The 20,000-nt window shown below is 45.8% G+C and overlaps 1 protein-coding gene across 1 annotated transcript in view; it reads right to left on the minus strand.

Moving 5' to 3' along the window:
• LOC139385398 (glutamate receptor 4-like) overlaps positions 1–20,000 on the minus strand; it is a 240,726-nt gene that overhangs the window by 175,164 nt on the left and 45,562 nt on the right. Inside the window, exon 3 of the mRNA XM_071130462.1 lies at positions 1,025–1,264. Coding sequence (XP_070986563.1) covers positions 1,025–1,264 — 240 coding nt within the window. The remainder of the gene's footprint in view (positions 1–1,024; positions 1,265–20,000) is intronic.

Consider the following 20,000-nt stretch of genomic DNA (forward strand, 5'->3'; position numbering starts at 1 on the left):
TGTATGAATTACTGGGTTGAACTATGTGAATTACTGGGTTGAACTATGTGAATTACTGAGTTGAACTCTGTGAATTACTGGGTTGAGCTGTATGAATTACTGGGTTGAGCTGTATGAATTACTGGGTTGAGCTATGTGAATTACTGGGTTGAGCTGTATGAATTATTGGGTTGAACTATGTGAATGACTGGGTTGAACTATGTGAATGACTGGGTTGAACTATGTGAATGACTGGGTTGAGCTGTATGAATTAATGGGTTGAGCTGTGTGAATGAATGGGTTGAGCTGTATGAATTACTGGGTTGAGCTGTATGAATGACTGGGTTGAGCTGTATGAATGACTGGGTTGAGCTGTATGAATTACTGGGTTGAACTACGTGAATGACTGGGTTGAACTATGTGAATGACTGGGTTGAGCTGTATGAATTACTGGGTTGAGCTGTGTGAATGACTGGGTTGAGCTGTATGAATTACTGGGTTGAGCTGTATGAATGACTGGGTTGAGCTGTATGAATGACTGGGTTGAACTATGTGAATTACTGGGTTGAACTATGTGAATTACTGGGTTGAACTATGTGAATTACTGGGTTGAGCTGTATGAATTACTGGGTTGAGCTGTATGAATGACTGGGTTGAGCTGTATGAATGACTGGGTTGAGCTGTATGAATGACTGGGTTGAACTATGTGAATTACTGGGTTGAGCTGTATGAATTACTGGGTTGAACTATGTGAATTACTGGGTTGAGCTGTATGAATTACTGGGTTGAGCTATGTGAATTACTGGGTTGAGCTGTATGAATTACTGGGTTGAACTATGTGAATTACTGGGTTGAGCGGTATAGAGTTCTTGCTCACTCCCTTCCATTTTCCACTCTTCCTCTTTCCTCTTTTCTGCTTCCCTTGGATTGATTAGATTGATTGACTGACTGACTGACAGATTAACTGACTGGTTGACCTACTGACTGACTGACTGATTGATTGATTGATTAATTGATTGAGTATTGTTTGATTGACATCTGTTACCTCTGTCTGTGTCGTAGAGGAATACGAAACGACTCCAGTCGTAGTGGTCCAGCAGGGACAGCAGAGCTCCTCTGATAGAGGGGCGGAGCTGCAGGGTGAACTGGCCCTCCCCCTCCGTGGGGAAACTGGGCGTGACCAGGGAGATGTGCAGAGCGCTGCAGAACGACGTCAGGGTGTGCACCGAACGCTTGTCGTACAGGCCGAAGATAGCAAACACACCCCGCGAGTACTGCGAACAGACTGCAGGGAGAGAGAGAGGGAGGAAGGAGAGAATGCTTGAAGCCTAATTGTACTGAGAATGCTTAAAGGCTAATTGTACTGAGAATGCTTGAAGGCTAATTGTACTGAGAATGCTTGAAGGCTAATTGTACTGAGAATGCTTAAAGGCTAATTGTACTGAGAATGCTTAAAGGCTAATTGTACTGAGAATTCTTAAAGGCTAATTGTACTGAGAATGCTTTAGGCCTAATTGTACTGAGAATGATTGAAGCCTAATTGTACTGAGAATGCTTAAAGGCTAATTGTACTGAGAATGCTTGAAGCCTAATTGTACTGAGAATGCTTGAAGAGCTAATTGTACTGAGAATGCTTGAAGGCTAATTGTACTGAGAATGCTTTAGGCCTAATTGTACTGAGAATGCTTGAAGCCTAATTGTACTGAGAATGCTTGAAGCCTAATTGTACTGAGAATGCTTGAAGGCTAATTGTACTGAGAATTCTTAAAGGCTAATTGTACTGAGAATGCTTTAGGCCTAATTGTACTGAGAATTCTTAAAGGCTAATTGTACTGAGAATTCTTAAAGGCTAATTGTACTGAGAATGCTTAAAGGCTAATTGTACTGAGAATGCTTAAAGGCTAATTGTACTGAGAATGCTTAAAGGCTAATTCTACTGAGAATGCTTAAAGGCTAATTGTACTGAGAATGCTTGAAGCCTAATTGTACTATACACACATGCAATAGACATTTGACATAGAGCCAGAAGAACACGCCAGGAATACTGAGAACAGAATGCAGGCAGAGAGGCAGAGAAAGAGATGCTCATTAATGTATATTCACATAGCGGAATCTCGTGAAATACGTCAAACATTTTAACGAGTGGATGCTTCAGTTTGTGTCGTCAATAATTGCAACAACAAATTGCAGCTGCTGGGTGCATGTGTGTGTGTGTGTGTGTGTGTGTGTGTGTGTGTGTGTGTGTGTATGTTTGTGTGTGAGTGTGCTTGTCAAAAGAGCTGACAAAACACAGAAAATTATATTTGTAACTTGATTTTCATATCTCAAGAATGTTTCCCAGTAATTATTTTGGCCCTCTCAACAATACCAATTCCACAGTAGAGAGCCAAACACTACTAACATAATTACTACACATAAACAATCAGTTTCCGCTGACTCCTCTGGGAGGTCATCTCTCACACAGACAACACAACAACAACAAATCAATGTAATAATTCTGACTCATGTCTCACTGTTACAATTCCGTGCTGATGTTATGTATGCAATTAATCTCCCTAAAACCCTGCAGCTCTTCAGAGAGAGAGAGAGAGAGAGAGAGAGAGAGAGAGAGAGAGAGAGAGAGAGAGAGAGAGAGAGAGAGAGAGAGAGAGATTTCTCTGACGTCTCAGTCTCTTGTCTGCAAACTTCCCCTCTCCTCCACAGTATGTAACTCATCCACTGCTTCGTTAAAGGAGGGTGATGCAATTTGTTTCGATTATGCATCCGTAGTGTAGCTTTCATGTCCTGCTACACACACACACCCCCTAGTCCTGCCTCACACTGTGTGCTTGTAAGGGAATACCCCCCTGAATTGTACAAAAATGAATGGCAAGATATTGGCATTGGACAAACCATATACACGATGTCCAATACCACCCAAAGCGGCGTTGATTCGTGTAAAGTATATGGCAAATGCCATATGGCAATTGCCAATTGTAACACCTCAAAAATCCAACAGGGGGCGAGTGCGCTCCACCGGGGTTTTTCATATTGGAAATGTAACCCAAGTCAACATCCAAAAGAAAATTTTTGAAAAAAGGATATTTTTTTCAAAAACTTTTCACCCCTTAAAAAAGTGCTTTCTGGGCCTTTTTTCGAAATTCTTTCGATTTTTTTGTCAATTACACATGTGTAAGAGCTGTATGAATATACTTTTGTCCAATTTTTTTATCATATTTTTTTATTTTTTTAATTACATGCGCATAAGGCATATGTTTTGTACATTTGCAATATGATTTCATAGGAAGTCAAAAGTCAAAAGTCAAAAATGTCAAAATTTGGTAAAAAACTTCACACATCCTTAAAAAAGTGCTTTCTGGACCGTTTTTCAAAATTCTTTCAATTTTTATGTCAATTACACATGTATAAGAAGTTTATCAACATACTTTAGTCATACTTTATTATCCTATTTTTTATTTTTTTTTACTTGTGCATAAGGCATATGTTTTCTCCATTTGGAATATGATTTCATAGGAAGTCAAAAGTCAAAAGTCAAAAATGTCAAAATTTGGTAAAAAACTTCACACATCCTTAAAAAAGTGCTTTCTGGACCGTTTTTCAAATTTCTTTCAATTTTTGTGTCAATTACACATGTATAAGAACTTTATCAACATACTTTAGTCATACTTTATTATCATTTTTTTTTTTTTTTTTTTTACTTGTGCATAAGGCATATGTTTTCTCCATTTGGAATATGATTTCATAGGAAGTCAAAAGTCGAAAATTTGATTTTTTTTTTAAACTTTAAAAACTAAAAAAAGTGCTTTCTGGACCGTTTTTCGAAATTGTTTCGATTTTAAGACAATTAATCATGTGTAAGAAGTGTATGAATATACTTTTGTAAAATGTTATTATCATAATTTTTTTTTTTTTACTTGTGCATAAGGAATATGATTTGTCTATTTGCAATATGATTTCATAGGAAGTCAAAAGTCAAAGTTACCCAAAAATGTTTTGGATGTTTTTTTGTTTATGTTTCCTTACTTTTTCAAAGTCACTGTGCATTTGCAATATGTTTCAATGGGCAGGTACCGTCACGAATTTGTCATGCTCAAAAATTTTTAGATGTATTTTTTTTTGTTTCTTACTTTTTCAAAGTCACTGTGCATTTGCAATATGTTTTAATGGGCAGGTACCATCACGAATTTGTCATGCTCAAAATTCAAGCTTTACTTTGCTCAAACTATACCTTTGTCATCTTGTGATCTAAAATATGCAACTGGTTACCCAAAAAATGTGTTGATGTTTTTTTGTTTATGTTTCCTTACTTTTTCAAAGTCACTGTGCATTTGCAATATGTTTCAATGGGCAGGTACCGTCACGAATTTGTCATGCTCAAAAAATTTTAGATGTATTTTTTTTTGTTTCTTACTTTTTCAAAGTCACTGTGCATTTGCAATATGTTTTAATGGGCAGGTACCATCACGAATTTGTCATGCTCAAAATTCAAGCTTTACTTTGCTCAAACTATACCTTTGTCATCTTGTGATCTAAAATATGCAACTGGTTACCCAAAAAATGTGTTGATGTTTTTTTGTTTATGTTTCCTTACTTTTTCAAAGTCACTGTGCATTTGCAATATGTTTCAATGGGCAGGTACCATCACGAATTTGTCATGCTCAAAATTTTTTAGATGTATTTTTTTTTGTTTCTTACTTTTTCAAAGTCACTGTGCATTTGCAATATGTTTTTTCACTATAGAATCATATTGCAAATGCACATGCAACTGGTCATCCCCCCAAAAAAATTTTAGATTTTTTTTTTTATGTTTCCTTACTTTTTCAAAGTCACTGTGCATTTGCAATATGTTTTTTCACTATAGAATCATATTGCAAATGCACGTGCAACTGGTCATCCCCCAAAAAAAATTTTAGATTTTTTTTGTTTATTTTTCCTTACTTTTTCAAAGTCACTGTGCATTTGCAATATGTTTTTTCACTATAGAATCATATTGCAAATGCACATGCAACTGGTCATCCCCCCCCAAAAAAATTAGATTTTTTTTATGTTTCCTTACTTTTTCAAAGTCACTGTGCATTTGCAATATGTTTTTTCACTATAGAATCATATTGCAAATGCACATGCAACTGGTCATCCCCCCCAAAAAAAATTAGATTTTTTTTATGTTTCCTTACTTTTTCAAAGTCACTGTGCATTTGCAATATGTTTTTTCACTATAGAATCATATTGCAAATGCACGTGCAACTGGTCACCCAAAAATAAAAATTTTGGATTTTTTTTGTTTATGTTTCCTTACTTTTTCAAAGTCACTGTGCATTTGCAATATGTTTCAATGGGCAGGTACCATCACGAACTTGTCATGCTCAAAATTTTTTAGATGTATTTTTTTTTGTTTCTTACTTTTTCAAAGTCACTGTGCATTTGCAATATGTTTTTTCACTATAGAATCATATTGCAAATGCACATGCAACTGGTCATCCCCCCCAAAAAAATTTAGATTTTTTTTGTTTATGTTTCCTTACTTTTTCAAAGTCACTGTGCATTTGCAATATGTTTTTTCACTATAGAATCATATTGCAAATGCACGTGCAACTGGTCATCCCCCCAAAAAAAATTTAGATTTTTTTTGTTTATTTTTCCTTACTTTTTCAAAGTCACTGTGCATTTGCAATATGTTTTTTCACTATAGAATCATATTGCAAATGCACATGCAACTGGTCATCCCCCCCAAAAAAATTTAGATTTTTTTTATGTTTCCTTACTTTTTCAAAGTCACTGTGCATTTGCAATATGTTTTTTCACTATAGAATCATATTGCAAATGCACATGCAACTGGTCATCCCCCCCAAAAAATTTTAGATTTTTTTTGTTTATGTTTCCTTACTTTTTCAAAGTCACTGTGCATTTGCAATATGTTTTTTCACTATAGAATCATATTGCAAATGCACGTGCAACTGGTCATCCCCCCAAAAAAAATTTAGATTTTTTTTGTTTATTTTTCCTTACTTTTTCAAAGTCACTGTGCATTTGCAATATGTTTTTTCACTATAGAATCATATTGCAAATGCACATGCAACTGGTCATCCCCCCCCAAAAATTTTAGATTTTTTTTGTTTATGTTTCCTTTCTTTTTCAAAGTCACTGTGCATTTGCAATATGTTTTTTCACTATAGAATCATATTGCAAATGCACGTGCAACTGGTCACCCAAAAATAAAAATTTTGGATTTTTTTTGTTTATGTTTCCTTACTTTTTCAAAGTCACTGTGCATTTGCAATATGTTTCAATGGGCAGGTACCATCACGAATTTGTCATGCTCAACATTTTTTAGATGTATTTTTTTTTGTTTCTTACTTTTTCAAAGTCACTGTGCATTTGCAATATGTTTTAAAGGGCAGGTACCATCACGAATTTGTCATGCTATAAAAATCTTGCAGGAATGTGAAATTGACTGGCCCGATGAACTCGGGATGGCTTTGCAGTGATTCTGGGTCATCTCAATCGCTCGTTTGGGTTGATTTCAGAATGTCGCTTTTGGTGATGTTTTTTCACTATAGGATCATATTGCAAATGTACAAGAGTCAAGTGGACAAGAGTCCATCAGTCAATTAGATATCATTCTGACCACCAAACTGATACAAACTGACACCAAACCCACTTTTTCCAACTCGTTTAGTAGCCAACTATTACATACTTCAGAGCTGGCCCAAAATTCACAACCCCTTCGGTTCAAACCATAAAAAAACCATAAAACACGTAGTTGCGTTCTAGCTGCGGGTCCATTTCTTATGTTATGTGTTGGCCTAGCTGAGGCGACCCCGAATCCCAAGTTTCGGCTCGATAGGTCATTTGGTGTCCGAGAAAAACCCTAATTGGTGCTGAAAATCCACTATTTTCCATGACTTGCTACGGGGTCCTTGAATGAGCTATTGGACAGAAACGTTGGGGTCTGTCTATATGGGCCGAGACGTTTGCAATGCACCTAGTCTTGCGACTCTGGGACATTTCTAAATGTCGTCATTTTCGTGATGCAAAAATGAATTGAAGTTATTTCAAATGTACGAGGCTGTTTCTCGGTCCGAGAACCTTCTAGAGCCACGTAACTCACCACGCACCATCTACGGGAGGTCTAGAACAGGTTTCTAAAGTTTCGGAACTCTAGGTCCGACGGTTCTTTTTTAGCTCCAACAAAGCTAACTATTGGAGCCAGTGTCTGTCTCTACGCACCCCAATACGTCCCTCCTTCCAAGTTGTGTTTTAGTGTGATTTTTTTTTCCTTTGAATTTTTTTGGGAAAAATGACTGATTTACAGTTCATGGGGGTTGCCTAATCACACATATGAAGTTTTGGAAAGATCAGACTTTTTTAACCCTTCGAAACAGCCCCTAAGACACCAATTATGGCACTTCCGGTTGGCACAGGAAGTTATAAATCAACACATATCCTCATTGGGGTATGCTGTTACAGAATCCTGAGTTTTAAGTCCTTACGTTAAGAATTGACTGATCTACACAGGGTTGAATGCACTATGTCTATCAAACTGCATGCAGTGTATGGGTAAACACTTTTAGGGGCATTTTAACCACTTCCGGTTGGTCCAGGAAGCTTAGAATCAACACAGGTAGACCTCATAGTGTCCTGATGGACTGGTACCGAAGACAGGTTCATACGGCATTCATAACCCACATAGGCCTCAGGTTGAAATTAGGGGTGCAGGCAATGTATTCCTATGGGGAGAGATGACACTGTAATCTGTGAGATCAAAAAACACTGTTTTACTGTTAAGGGTTAATGCCACACGGTCAAGGTTAGGCTTGTTCAGATCGGGAGGACCTTAGGAACATTCATGTGGTGCAATTTTTCTTCTCACTCTAACGGTTCTCTCACTGTCACCCAAAAGCAAATGACATTGTGGGGCAGGCTTCATTTTGGGCCTACTTTTCTAATGGTCGTTGCACTTACACCGAGCGAGCTACGGTCAAGGCGGATAGCTCGTTGAACTTAGCACAGTCTGGAGACTATGGTGATGCCATTTTTTGTGTTGATTTCAGAATGCCATTTTGGTGATGGTCCCTCTCCGTTTAAACATATTGCAAATGTACAAAAGTCAACTAGCAAGTCAGTGTCCATCAGTCAATTAGATGTCATTATGACACCAAATGGATATCAATTGACACCAAACCCACTTTTTCCTACTCATTTAGTAGCCAACTATCACATATGTCAGAGCAGTCCCATAATTCACAGCGCCTTCGGTTTAAAACATAATAAAAAGGTAAAACACATAGTTACGTTCTAGCTGCGGGTCCAGTTCGGACATTATGTGAAGGCCTATGTGAGGCGACCCCGAATCCCGAGTTTCGGCTCGATAGGTCATTTGGTGTCCGAGAAAAACCCTAATTGGTGCTGAAAATCCACTTTTTTCCATGCCTTGCTACGGGGTCCTTGAACGAGCTATCGGACAGACACGTCGGAGTCCGTCTCTATGGGCCGAGCCGGTTTCAATGCACCTAGCCTTGCGTCTCTGAGACTTTTCTAAACGTCGTCATTTTTGTAATGGTCAAAATGAATTGAAGGTATTGCAAATGTACGAGGCTGTTTCTCGGTCCGAGAACCTTCTAGAACCACCTAACTCACCACGCACTATCGACATGAGGCCTAGAACAGGATTGTAAAGTTTCGGAACTCTAGGTCCGACCGTTCTTTTTTAGCTCCAACAAAGCTAACTATTGCAGCCACTGTCTGTCTCTACGCACCCCAATACGTCCCTCCATCCAAGTTGTGTTTAGTGTGATTTTTTTTTCCTTTGATTTTTTTGGGGAAAAATGACTGATTTACAGTTCATGGGGGTTCCCTAATCACACATATGAAATTTTGGAGAGATCAGACTTTTTTAACCCTTCGAAACAGCACCTGAGACACCAATTATGGCACTTCCGGTTGGCACAGGAAGCTATAAATCAACACATATCCTCATTGGGGTATGTTGTTACAGAATCCTGAGTTTTAAGTCCTTACGTTAAGAACTGACTGATTTACACAGGGTTGAATGCACTATGTCTGTCAAACTGCAGGCAGGGTATGGGTAAACACTTTTAGGGGCATTTTAACCACTTCCGGTTGGTCCAGGAAGCTCAGAATCAACACAGGTAGACCTCATAGTGGCCTGATGGACTGGTACCGAAGACAGGTTCATACGGCATTCATAACCCATATAGACTTCAGGTTGAAATTAGGGGTGCAGGCAATGTATTCCTATGGGGAGAGATGACACTGCATTCTGTGAGATCAAAAAACACTGTTTTACTGTTAAGGGTTAATGCCACACGGTCAAGGTTAGGCTTGCACGGATCGGGAGGACCTTAGGAACATTCATGTGGTGTAATTTTTCTTCTCACCTAAACGGTTCTCTCACTGTCACCCAAAAGCAAATGACATTGTGGGGCAGGCTTCATTTTGGGCCTACTTTTCTAATGGTCGTTGCACTTACACCGAGCGAGCTACGGTCAAGGCGGATAGCTCGTTGAACTTAGCACAGTCTGGAGACTATGGTGATGCCATTTTTTGTGTTGATTTCAGAATGCCATTTTGGTGATGGTCCCTCTCTGTTTAAACATATTGCAAATGCACAAAAGTCAACTAGCAAGTCAGTGTCCATCAGTCAATTAGATGTCATTATGACACCAAACCCACTTTTTCCTACTCATTTAGAAGCCAACTATCACATATGTCAGAGCAGTCCCATAATTCACAGCGCCTTTAGTTTAAAACATAATAAAAAGGTAAAACACATAGTTACGTTCTAGCTGCGGGTCCAGTTCGGACATTATGTGAAGTCCTATGTGAGGCGACCCCGAATCCCGAGTTTCGGCTCGATAGGTCATTTGGCGTCCGAGAAAAACCCTAATTGGTGCTGAAAATCCACTATTTTCCATGCCTTCCTACGGGGTCCTTGAACGAGCTATCGGACAGAAACGTTGGGGTCCGTCTCTATGGGCCGAGCCGGTTTCAATGCACCTAGCCTTGCGTCTCTGAGACTTTTCTAAACGTCGTCATTTTCGTAATGGTCAAAATGAATTGAAGGTATTGCAAATGTACGAAGCTGTTTCTCGGTCCGAGAACCGTCTAGAGCCACGTAACTCACCACGCACCATCGACCGGAGGTCTAGAACAGGTTTCTAAAGTTTCGGAACTCTAGGTCTGACGGTTCTTTTTTAGCTCCAACAAAGCTAACTATTGCAGCCACTGTCTGTCTCTACGCACCCCAATACGTCCCTCCATTCAAGTTGTGTTTTAGTGTGATTTTTTTTTCCTTTGATTTTTTTGGGGAAAAATGACTGATTTACAGTTCATGGGGGTTGCCTAATCACATATATGAAGTTTTGGACAGATCTGACTTTTTTAACCCTTCGAAACAGCCCCTGAGACACCATTTAAGGCACTTCCGGTTGGCACAGGAAGCTATAATTAACCACATATCCTCATTGGGGTATGCTTTTACAGAATCCTGAGTTTTAAGTCTTTACGTTAAGAACTGAGTTATTTACGGAGGGTTTAGTATGTGTGTGTTATTTCAGAAAATCATAGAAAATCACAGAAATGTCGCAGAGCTCCGCAGCACACTTTAAAAAGATTCGTATGAACACCCTGCAACTGGATCTGTAACCGTTGAAAAAAAAAAACGCCTATTTGTGACCATCACCAAGATGTCATTGTTCCGTTTCTCTTAAATGACGATAGATAAATGGCTGTTTTTTTTTTTATTGACACCGGAGGCTCCTTGACTTTGACCTGAAGTGGAAAAATAATTTCTCTATTTCCATTTAGGACCTTTAATCCCAGAAAAACGGCCATAACTCAAAAACCGTCGAGGCCTAGACGCCATCTTGTTCGGGGCCAACTGCCCATTATGCCAAACCTACGCTCACCGAGTTTCGGCTTCGAAATATTTTCCGTTTTCGAGATAAGGCCCCGTCGTGATTCGGGATGTTTTGCCAAATTGCCATATGATTCCGTATGCCCTCTTGTGGGAAATTCCGGGACAGCGGAAAAACGGTCAAAAACTTGTTTATTTTTTAAAACGGAAACCGAATGTCCGACAAAGTTCATTTGATGACTTCCCGGTAGGTCTGGCCCTACCGCACGGCCCGACGCCGACCGCGAATTTTACAAACGATTTCGGACGTCTAGTAAGGGACCGTACATTTGCAATATGGACTTTCTCACTGATCATACACGAAATGCCGAAATGTTCCCTTAAGGTATGTAAGGCCCTGAGAAGTGTGTTATTTTAGGTTCAGAAGATGTGTCTCCTATTCCAGGAACAACCTATTCTTTTCACAATCTCTGTATCATGGAGATTTACACACTACTCAAAATAAAATATATACTCCACTCTCTCTCTCCCCCTTTCCCCCCCACTTTCTCCATTCATTGTTCTTTCAGACGTGTTTCTTGAAGTAGAACCTCAGCCTGCATCATATAACTGATCCTAACCACGGTTAGTGTTGCTGTAAACACAGAAAGAAAATCCAATAGGCTCTGCTCTAAACCTCTGCCTCACCCCTCCCTTTTTATTGGTCTCTCACATTCCTTGTTTTTTTCTTCTTCCTCCATCCTTCTCAACTTTTGTATTTTATTTCTCTCTCTGCCTTCCTTACTCTCTCTAACTTGCTTATTACTCCATACATTTATCACTCTCTGATTACACCTCACCCCCCACCCCACGTGATTCCATTATCTTCTGTGATAAACCCCAGTCTGGGAAACAGAGTGAGAGTGAATGCTTTGAGGCAGTAAAGCAGGCACAGGCAGGGCCCTGAACCTGGGCTGAGATGAAGAGGGATTAGACACTGGGCAGGGCCCTGAACCTGGTCTGAGATGAAGAGGGATTAGACACTGGTGCAGGGCCCTGAACCTGGGCTGAGATGAAGAGGGATTAGACACTGGGCAGGGCCCTAAACCTGGGCTGAGATGAAGAGGGATTAGACACTGGGCAGGGCCCTAAACCTGGGCTGAGATGAAGAGGGATTAGACACTGGGCAGGGCCCTAAACCTGGACTGAGATGAAGAGAGATTAGACACTAGGCAGGGCCCTAAACCTGGGCTGAGATGAAGAGGGATTAGAAACTGGGCAGGGCCCTGAACCTGGGATGAGATGAAGAGGGATTAGACACTGGGCAGGGCCCTAAACCTGGGCTGAGATGAAGAGAGATTAGACACTGGGCAGGGCCCTGAACCTGGGCTGAGATGAAGAGAGATTAGACACTGGGCAGGGCCCTGAACCTGGGCTGAGATGAAGAGGAAATAGACACTGGGCAGGGCCCTGAACCTGGGTTTAGGTGAAGAGGGATTAGACACTGGGCAAGGCCCTGAACCTGGGCTGAGATGAAGAGAGATTAGACGCTGGGCAGGGCCCTGAACCTGGGCTGAGATGAAGAGAGATTAGACACTGGACGAGACACCGAACCTGGGCTGAGATGAAGAGGGATTAGACACTGGGCAGGGCCCTAAACCTGGACTGAGATGAAGAGAGATTAGACAGTAGGCAGGGCCATAAACCTGGGCTGAGATGAAGAGGGATTAGACACTGGGCAGGGCCCACAACCTGGGATGAGATAAAGAGAGATTAGACACTGGGCAGGGCCCTGAACCTGGGCTGAGATGAAGAGGAAATAGACACTGGGCATGGCCCTGAACCTGGGTTGAGGTGAAGAGGGATTAGACACTGGGCAAGGCCCTGAACCTGGGCTGAGATGAAGAGAGATTAGACACTGGACGAGACCCTGAACCTGGGCTGAGATGAAGAGGGATTAGACACTGGGCAGGGCCCTAAACCTGGGCTGAGATGAAGAGGGATTAGACACTGGACAGGGCCCTAAACCTGGGCTGAGATGAAGAGGGATTAGACACTGGGCAGGGCCCTAAACCTGGGCTGAGATGAAGAGGGATTAGACACTTGACAGGACCCCAAACCTGGACTGAGATGAAGAGGGATTAGACACTGGGCAGGGCCCTGAACCTGGGCTGAGATGAAGAGAGATTAGACACTGGGCAGGGCCCTGAACCTGGGCTGAGCTGAATAGGAAATAGACACTGGGCAGGGCCCTGAACCTGGGCTGAGATGAAGAGCGATTAGACACTGGGCAGGACCCTGAACCTGCGATGAGAAGAAGAGGGAATAGACACTGGGCAGGGCCCTAAACCTGGGCTGAGATGAAGAGAGATTAGACACTGGGCAGGGCCCTGAACCTGGGCTGAGATGAAGAGAGATTAGACACTGGGCAGGGCCCTGAACCTGGGCTGAGATGAAGATAGATTAGACACTGGATGGGACCCTGAACCTGGGCTGAGATGAAGAGGGATTAGACACTGGGCAGGGCCCTAAACCTGGGCTGAGATGAAGAGGTATAAAACACTGGCAGGGCCCTAAACCTGGGCTGAGATGAAGAGGGATTAGACACTAGGCAGGGCCCCAAACCTGGACTGAGATGAAGAGAGATTAGACACTAGGCAGGGCCCTAAACCTGGGCTGAGATGAAGAGGGATTAGAGACTGGTGCAGGGCCCTGAACCTGGCCTGAGATGAAGAGGGATTAGACACTGGGCAGGGCCCCAAACCTGGACTGAGATGAAGAGAGATTAGACACTAGGCAGGGCCCTAAACCTGGGCTGAGATGAAGAGGGATTAGAGACAGGTGCAGGGCCCTGAACCTGGGCTGAGATGAAGAGGGATTAGACACTGGGCAAGGCCCTAAACCTGGGCTGAGATGAAGAGGGATTAGAGACTGGTGCAGGGCCCTAAACCTGGGCTGAGATGAAGAGGGATTAGACACTGGGCAGGGCCCTGAACCTGGGCTGAGATGAAGAGGGATTAGACACTGGGCAGGGCCCTGAACCTGGGCTGAGATGAAGAGAGATTAGACACTAGGCAGGGCCCTAAACCTGGGCTGAGATGAAGAGAGATTAGACGCTGGGCAGGGCCTTGAACCTGGGCTGAGATGAAGGGAGATTAGACACTAGGCAGGGCCCTGAACCTGGGCTGAGATGAAGAGGGATTAGACACTGGGCAGGGCCCTGAACCTGGGTTGAGGTGAAGAGGGATTAGACACTGGGCAAGGCCCTGAACCTGGGCTGAGATGAAGAGAGATTAGACACTGGACGAGACCCTGAACCTGGGCTGAGATGAAGAGGGATTAGACACTGGGCAGGGCCCTAAACCTGGGCTGAGATGAAGAGGGATTAGACACTGGGCAGGGCCCTAAACCTGGGCTGAGATGAAGAGGGATTAGACACTGGGCAGGGCCCTAAACCTGGGCTGAGATGAAGAGGGATTAGACACTTGACAGGACCCCAAACCTGGACTGAGATGAAGAGGGATTAGACACTGGGCAGGGCCCTGAACCTGGGCTGAGATGAAGAGAGATTAGACACTGGGCAGGGCCCTGAACCTGGGCTGAGCTGAATAGGAAATAGACACTGGGCAGGGCCCTGAACCTGGGCTGAGATGAAGAGCGATTAGACACTGGGCAGGGCCCTGAACCTGCGATGAGATGAAGAGGGAATAGACACTGGGCAGGGCCCTAAACCTGGGCTGAGATGAAGAGAGATTAGACACTGGGCAGGGCCCTGAACCTGGGCTGAGATGAAGAGAGATTAGACACTGGGCAGGGCCCTGAACCTGGGCTGAGATGAAGATAGATTAGACACTGGATGGGACCCTGAACCTGGGCTGAGATGAAGAGGGATTAGACACTGGGCAGGGCCCTAAACCTGGGCTGAGATGAAGAGGTATAAAACACTGGCAGGGCCCTAAACCTGGGCTGAGATGAAGAGGGATTAGACACTAGGCAGGGCCCCAAACCTGGACTGAGATGAAGAGAGATTAGACACTAGGCAGGGCCCTAAACCTGGGCTGAGATGAAGAGGGATTAGAGACTGGTGCAGGGCCCTGAACCTGGCCTGAGATGAAGAGGTATTAGACACTGGGCAGGGCCCCAAACCTGGACTGAGATGAAGAGAGATTAGACACTAGGCAGGGCCCTAAACCTGGGCTGAGATGAAGAGGGATTAGAGACAGGTGCAGGGCCCTGAACCTGGGCTGAGATGAAGAGGGATTAGACACTGGGCAAGGCCCTAAACCTGGGCTGATATGAAGAGGGATTAGAGACTGGTGCAGGGCCCTAAACCTGGGCTGAGATGAAGAGGGATTAGACACTGGGCAGGGCCCTGAACCTGGGCTGAGATGAAGAGGGATTAGACACTGGGCAGGGCCCTGAACCTGGGCTGAGATGAAGAGAGATTAGACACTAGGCAGGGCCCTAAACCTGGGCTGAGATGAAGAGAGATTAGACGCTGGGCAGGGCCTTGAACCTGGGCTGAGATGAAGGGAGATTAGACACTAGGCAGGGCCCTGAACCTGGGCTGAGATGAAGAGGGATTAGACACTGGGCAGGGCCCTGAACCTGGGCTGAGATGAAGAGGGATTAGACACTGGGCAGGGCCCTGAACCTGGGCTGAGATGAAGAGGCATTAGACACTGGGCAAGGCCCTGAAACTGGGCTGAGATGAAGAGGGATTAGACACTAGGCAGGGCCCTGAACCTGGGCTGAGATGAAGAGGGAATAGACACTGGGCAGGGCCCTAAACCTGGGCTGAGATGAAGAGAGATTAGACACTGGGCAGGGCCCTGAACCTGGGCTGAGATGAAGAGAGATTAGACACTGGGCAGGGCCCTGAACCTGGGCTGAGATGAAGATAGATTAGACACTGGATGGGACCCTGAACCTGGGCTGAGATGAAGAGGGATTAGACACTGGGCAGGGCCCTAAACCTGGGCTGAGATGAAGAGGTATAAAACACTGGCAGGGCCCTAAACCTGGGCTGAGATGAAGAGGGATTAGACACTAGGCAGGGCCCCAAACCTGGACTGAGATGAAGAGAGATTAGACACTAGGCAAGGCCCTAAACCTGGGCTGAGATGAAGAGGGATTAGAGACTGGTGCAGGGCCCTGAACCTGGCCTGAGATGAAGAGGGATTAGACACTGGGCAGGGCCCCAAACCTGGACTGAGATGAAGAGAGATTAGACACTAGGCAGGGCCCTAAACCTGGGCTGAGATGAAGAGGGATTAGAGACAGGTGCAGGGCCCTGAACCTGGGCTGAGATGAAGAGGGATTAGACACTGGGCAAGGCCCTAAACCTGGGCTGAGATGAAGAGGGATTAGAGACTGGTGCAGGGCCCTAAACCTGGGCTGAGATGAAGAGGGATTAGACACTGGGCAGGGCCCTGAACCTGGGCTGAGATGAAGAGGGATTAGACACTGGGCAGGGCCCTGAACCTGGGCTGAGATGAAGAGAGATTAGACACTAGGCAGGGCCCTAAAACTGGGCTGAGATGAAGAGAGATTAGACGCTGGGCAGGGCCTTGAACCTGGGCTGAGATGAAGGGAGATTAGACACTAGGCAGGGCCCTGAACCTGGGCTGAGATGAAGAGGGATTAGACACTGGGCAGGGCCCTGAACCTGGGCTGAGATGAAGAGAGATTAGACACTGGGCAGGGCCCTGAACCTGGGCTGAGATGAAGATAGATTAGACACTGGATGGGACCCTGAACCTGGGCTGAGATGAAGAGGGATTAGACACTGGGCAGGGCCCTAAACCTGGGCTGAGATGAAGAGGTATAAAACACTGGCAGGGCCCTAAACCTGGGCTGAGATGAAGAGGGATTAGACACTAGGCAGGGCCCCAAACCTGGACTGAGATGAAGAGAGATTAGACACTAGGCAAGGCCCTAAACCTGGGCTGAGATGAAGAGGGATTAGAGACTGGTGCAGGGCCCTGAACCTGGCCTGAGATGAAGAGGGATTAGACACTGGGCAGGGCCCCAAACCTGGACTGAGATGAAGAGAGATTAGACACTAGGCAGGGCCCTAAACCTGGGCTGAGATGAAGAGGGATTAGAGACAGGTGCAGGGCCCTGAACCTGGGCTGAGATGAAGAGGGATTAGACACTGGGCAAGGCCCTAAACCTGGGCTGAGATGAAGAGGGATTAGAGACTGGTGCAGGGCCCTAAACCTGGGCTGAGATGAAGAGGGATTAGACACTGGGCAGGGCCCTGAACCTGGGCTGAGATGAAGAGGGATTAGACACTGGGCAGGGCCCTGAACCTGGGCTGAGATGAAGAGAGATTAGACACTAGGCAGGGCCCTAAACCTGGGCTGAGATGAAGAGAGATTAGACGCTGGGCAGGGCCTTGAACCTGGGCTGAGATGAAGGGAGATTAGACACTAGGCAGGGCCCTGAACCTGGGCTGAGATGAAGAGGGATTAGACACTGGGCAGGGCCCTGAACCTGGGCTGAGATGAAGAGGGATTAGACACTGGGCAGGGCCCTGAACCTGGGCTGAGATGAAGAGGCATTAGACACTGGGCAAGGCCCTGAAACTGGGCTGAGATGAAGAGGGATTAGACACTAGGCAGGTCCCTGAACCTGGGCTGAGATGAAGAGGGATTAGACACTGGGCAGGGCCCTGAACCTGGGCTGAGATGAAGAGGGATTAGACACTGGGCAGGGCCCTGAACCTGGGCTGAGATGAAGAGGGATTAGACACTGGGCAGGGCCCTGAACCTGGGCTGAGATGAAGAGGGATTAGACACTGGGCAGGGCCCTGAACCTGGGCTGAGATGAAGAGGCATTAGACACTGGGCAAGGCCCTGAAACTGGGCTGAGATGAAGAGGGATTAGACACTAGGCAGGTCCCTGAACCTGGGCTGAGATGAAGAGGGATTAGACACTGGGCAGGGCCCTGAACCTGGGCTGAGATGAAGAGGGATTAGACACTGGGCAGGGCCCTGAACCTGGGCTGAGATGAAGAGGGATTAGACACTGGGCAGGGCCCTGAACCTGGGCTGAGATGAAGAGGGATTAGACACTGGGCAGGGCCCTGAACCTGGGCTGAGATGAAGAGGCATTAGACACTGGGCAAGGCCCTGAAACTGGGCTGAGATGAAGAGGGATTAGACACTAGGCAGGGCCCTGAACCTGGGCTGAGATGAAGAGGGAATAGACACTGGGCAGGGCCCTAAACCTGGGCTGAGATGAAGAGAGATTAGACACTGGGCAGGGCCCTGAACCTGGGCTGAGATGAAGAGAGATTAGACACTGGGCAGGGCCCTGAACCTGGGCTGAGATGAAGATAGATTAGACACTGGATGGGACCCTGAACCTGGGCTGAGATGAAGAGGGATTAGACACTGGGCAGGGCCCTAAACCTGGGCTGAGATGAAGAGGTATAAAACACTGGCAGGGCCCTAAACCTGGGCTGAGATGAAGAGGGATTAGACACTAGGCAGGGCCCCAAACCTGGACTGAGATGAAGAGAGATTAGACACTAGGCAAGGCCCTAAACCTGGGCTGAGATGAAGAGGGATTAGAGACTGGTGCAGGGCCCTGAACCTGGCCTGAGATGAAGAGGGATTAGACACTGGGCAGGGCCCCAAACCTGGACTGAGATGAAGAGAGATTAGACACTAGGCAGGGCCCTAAACCTGGGCTGAGATGAAGAGGGATTAGAGACAGGTGCAGGGCCCTGAACCTGGGCTGAGATGAAGAGGGATTAGACACTGGGCAAGGCCCTAAACCTGGGCTGAGATGAAGAGGGATTAGAGACTGGTGCAGGGCCCTAAACCTGGGCTGAGATGAAGAGGGATTAGACACTGGGCAGGGCCCTGAACCTGGGCTGAGATGAAGAGGGATTAGACACTGGGCAGGGCCCTGAACCTGGGCTGAGATGAAGAGAGATTAGACACTAGGCAGGGCCCTAAAACTGGGCTGAGATGAAGAGAGATTAGACGCTGGGCAGGGCCTTGAACCTGGGCTGAGATGAAGGGAGATTAGACACTAGGCAGGGCCCTGAACCTGGGCTGAGATGAAGAGGGATTAGACACTGGGCAGGGCCCTGAACCTGGGCTGAGATGAAGAGAGATTAGACACTGGGCAGGGCCCTGAACCTGGGCTGAGATGAAGATAGATTAGACACTGGATGGGACCCTGAACCTGGGCTGAGATGAAGAGGGATTAGACACTGGGCAGGGCCCTAAACCTGGGCTGAGATGAAGAGGTATAAAACACTGGCAGGGCCCTAAACCTGGGCTGAGATGAAGAGGGATTAGACACTAGGCAGGGCCCCAAACCTGGACTGAGATGAAGAGAGATTAGACACTAGGCAAGGCCCTAAACCTGGGCTGAGATGAAGAGGGATTAGAGACTGGTGCAGGGCCCTGAACCTGGCCTGAGATGAAGAGGGATTAGACACTGGGCAGGGCCCCAAACCTGGACTGAGATGAAGAGAGATTAGACACTAGGCAGGGCCCTAAACCTGGGCTGAGATGAAGAGGGATTAGAGACAGGTGCAGGGCCCTGAACCTGGGCTGAGATGAAGAGGGATTAGACACTGGGCAAGGCCCTAAACCTGGGCTGAGATGAAGAGGGATTAGAGACTGGTGCAGGGCCCTAAACCTGGGCTGAGATGAAGAGGGATTAGACACTGGGCAGGGCCCTGAACCTGGGCTGAGATGAAGAGGGATTAGACACTGGGCAGGGCCCTGAACCTGGGCTGAGATGAAGAGAGATTAGACACTAGGCAGGGCCCTAAACCTGGGCTGAGATGAAGAGAGATTAGACGCTGGGCAGGGCCTTGAACCTGGGCTGAGATGAAGGGAGATTAGACACTAGGCAGGGCCCTGAACCTGGGCTGAGATGAAGAGGGATTAGACACTGGGCAGGGCCCTGAACCTGGGCTGAGATGAAGAGGGATTAGACACTGGGCAGGGCCCTGAACCTGGGCTGAGATGAAGAGGCATTAGACACTGGGCAAGGCCCTGAAACTGGGCTGAGATGAAGAGGGATTAGACACTAGGCAGGTCCCTGAACCTGGGCTGAGATGAAGAGGGATTAGACACTGGGCAGGGCCCTGAACCTGGGCTGAGATGAAGAGGGATTAGACACTGGGCAGGGCCCT

Source organism: Oncorhynchus clarkii, chromosome 27, assembly GCF_045791955.1.
Source record: "Oncorhynchus clarkii lewisi isolate Uvic-CL-2024 chromosome 27, UVic_Ocla_1.0, whole genome shotgun sequence".
NCBI classification, from domain to species: Eukaryota; Metazoa; Chordata; class Actinopteri; order Salmoniformes; family Salmonidae; genus Oncorhynchus; species Oncorhynchus clarkii.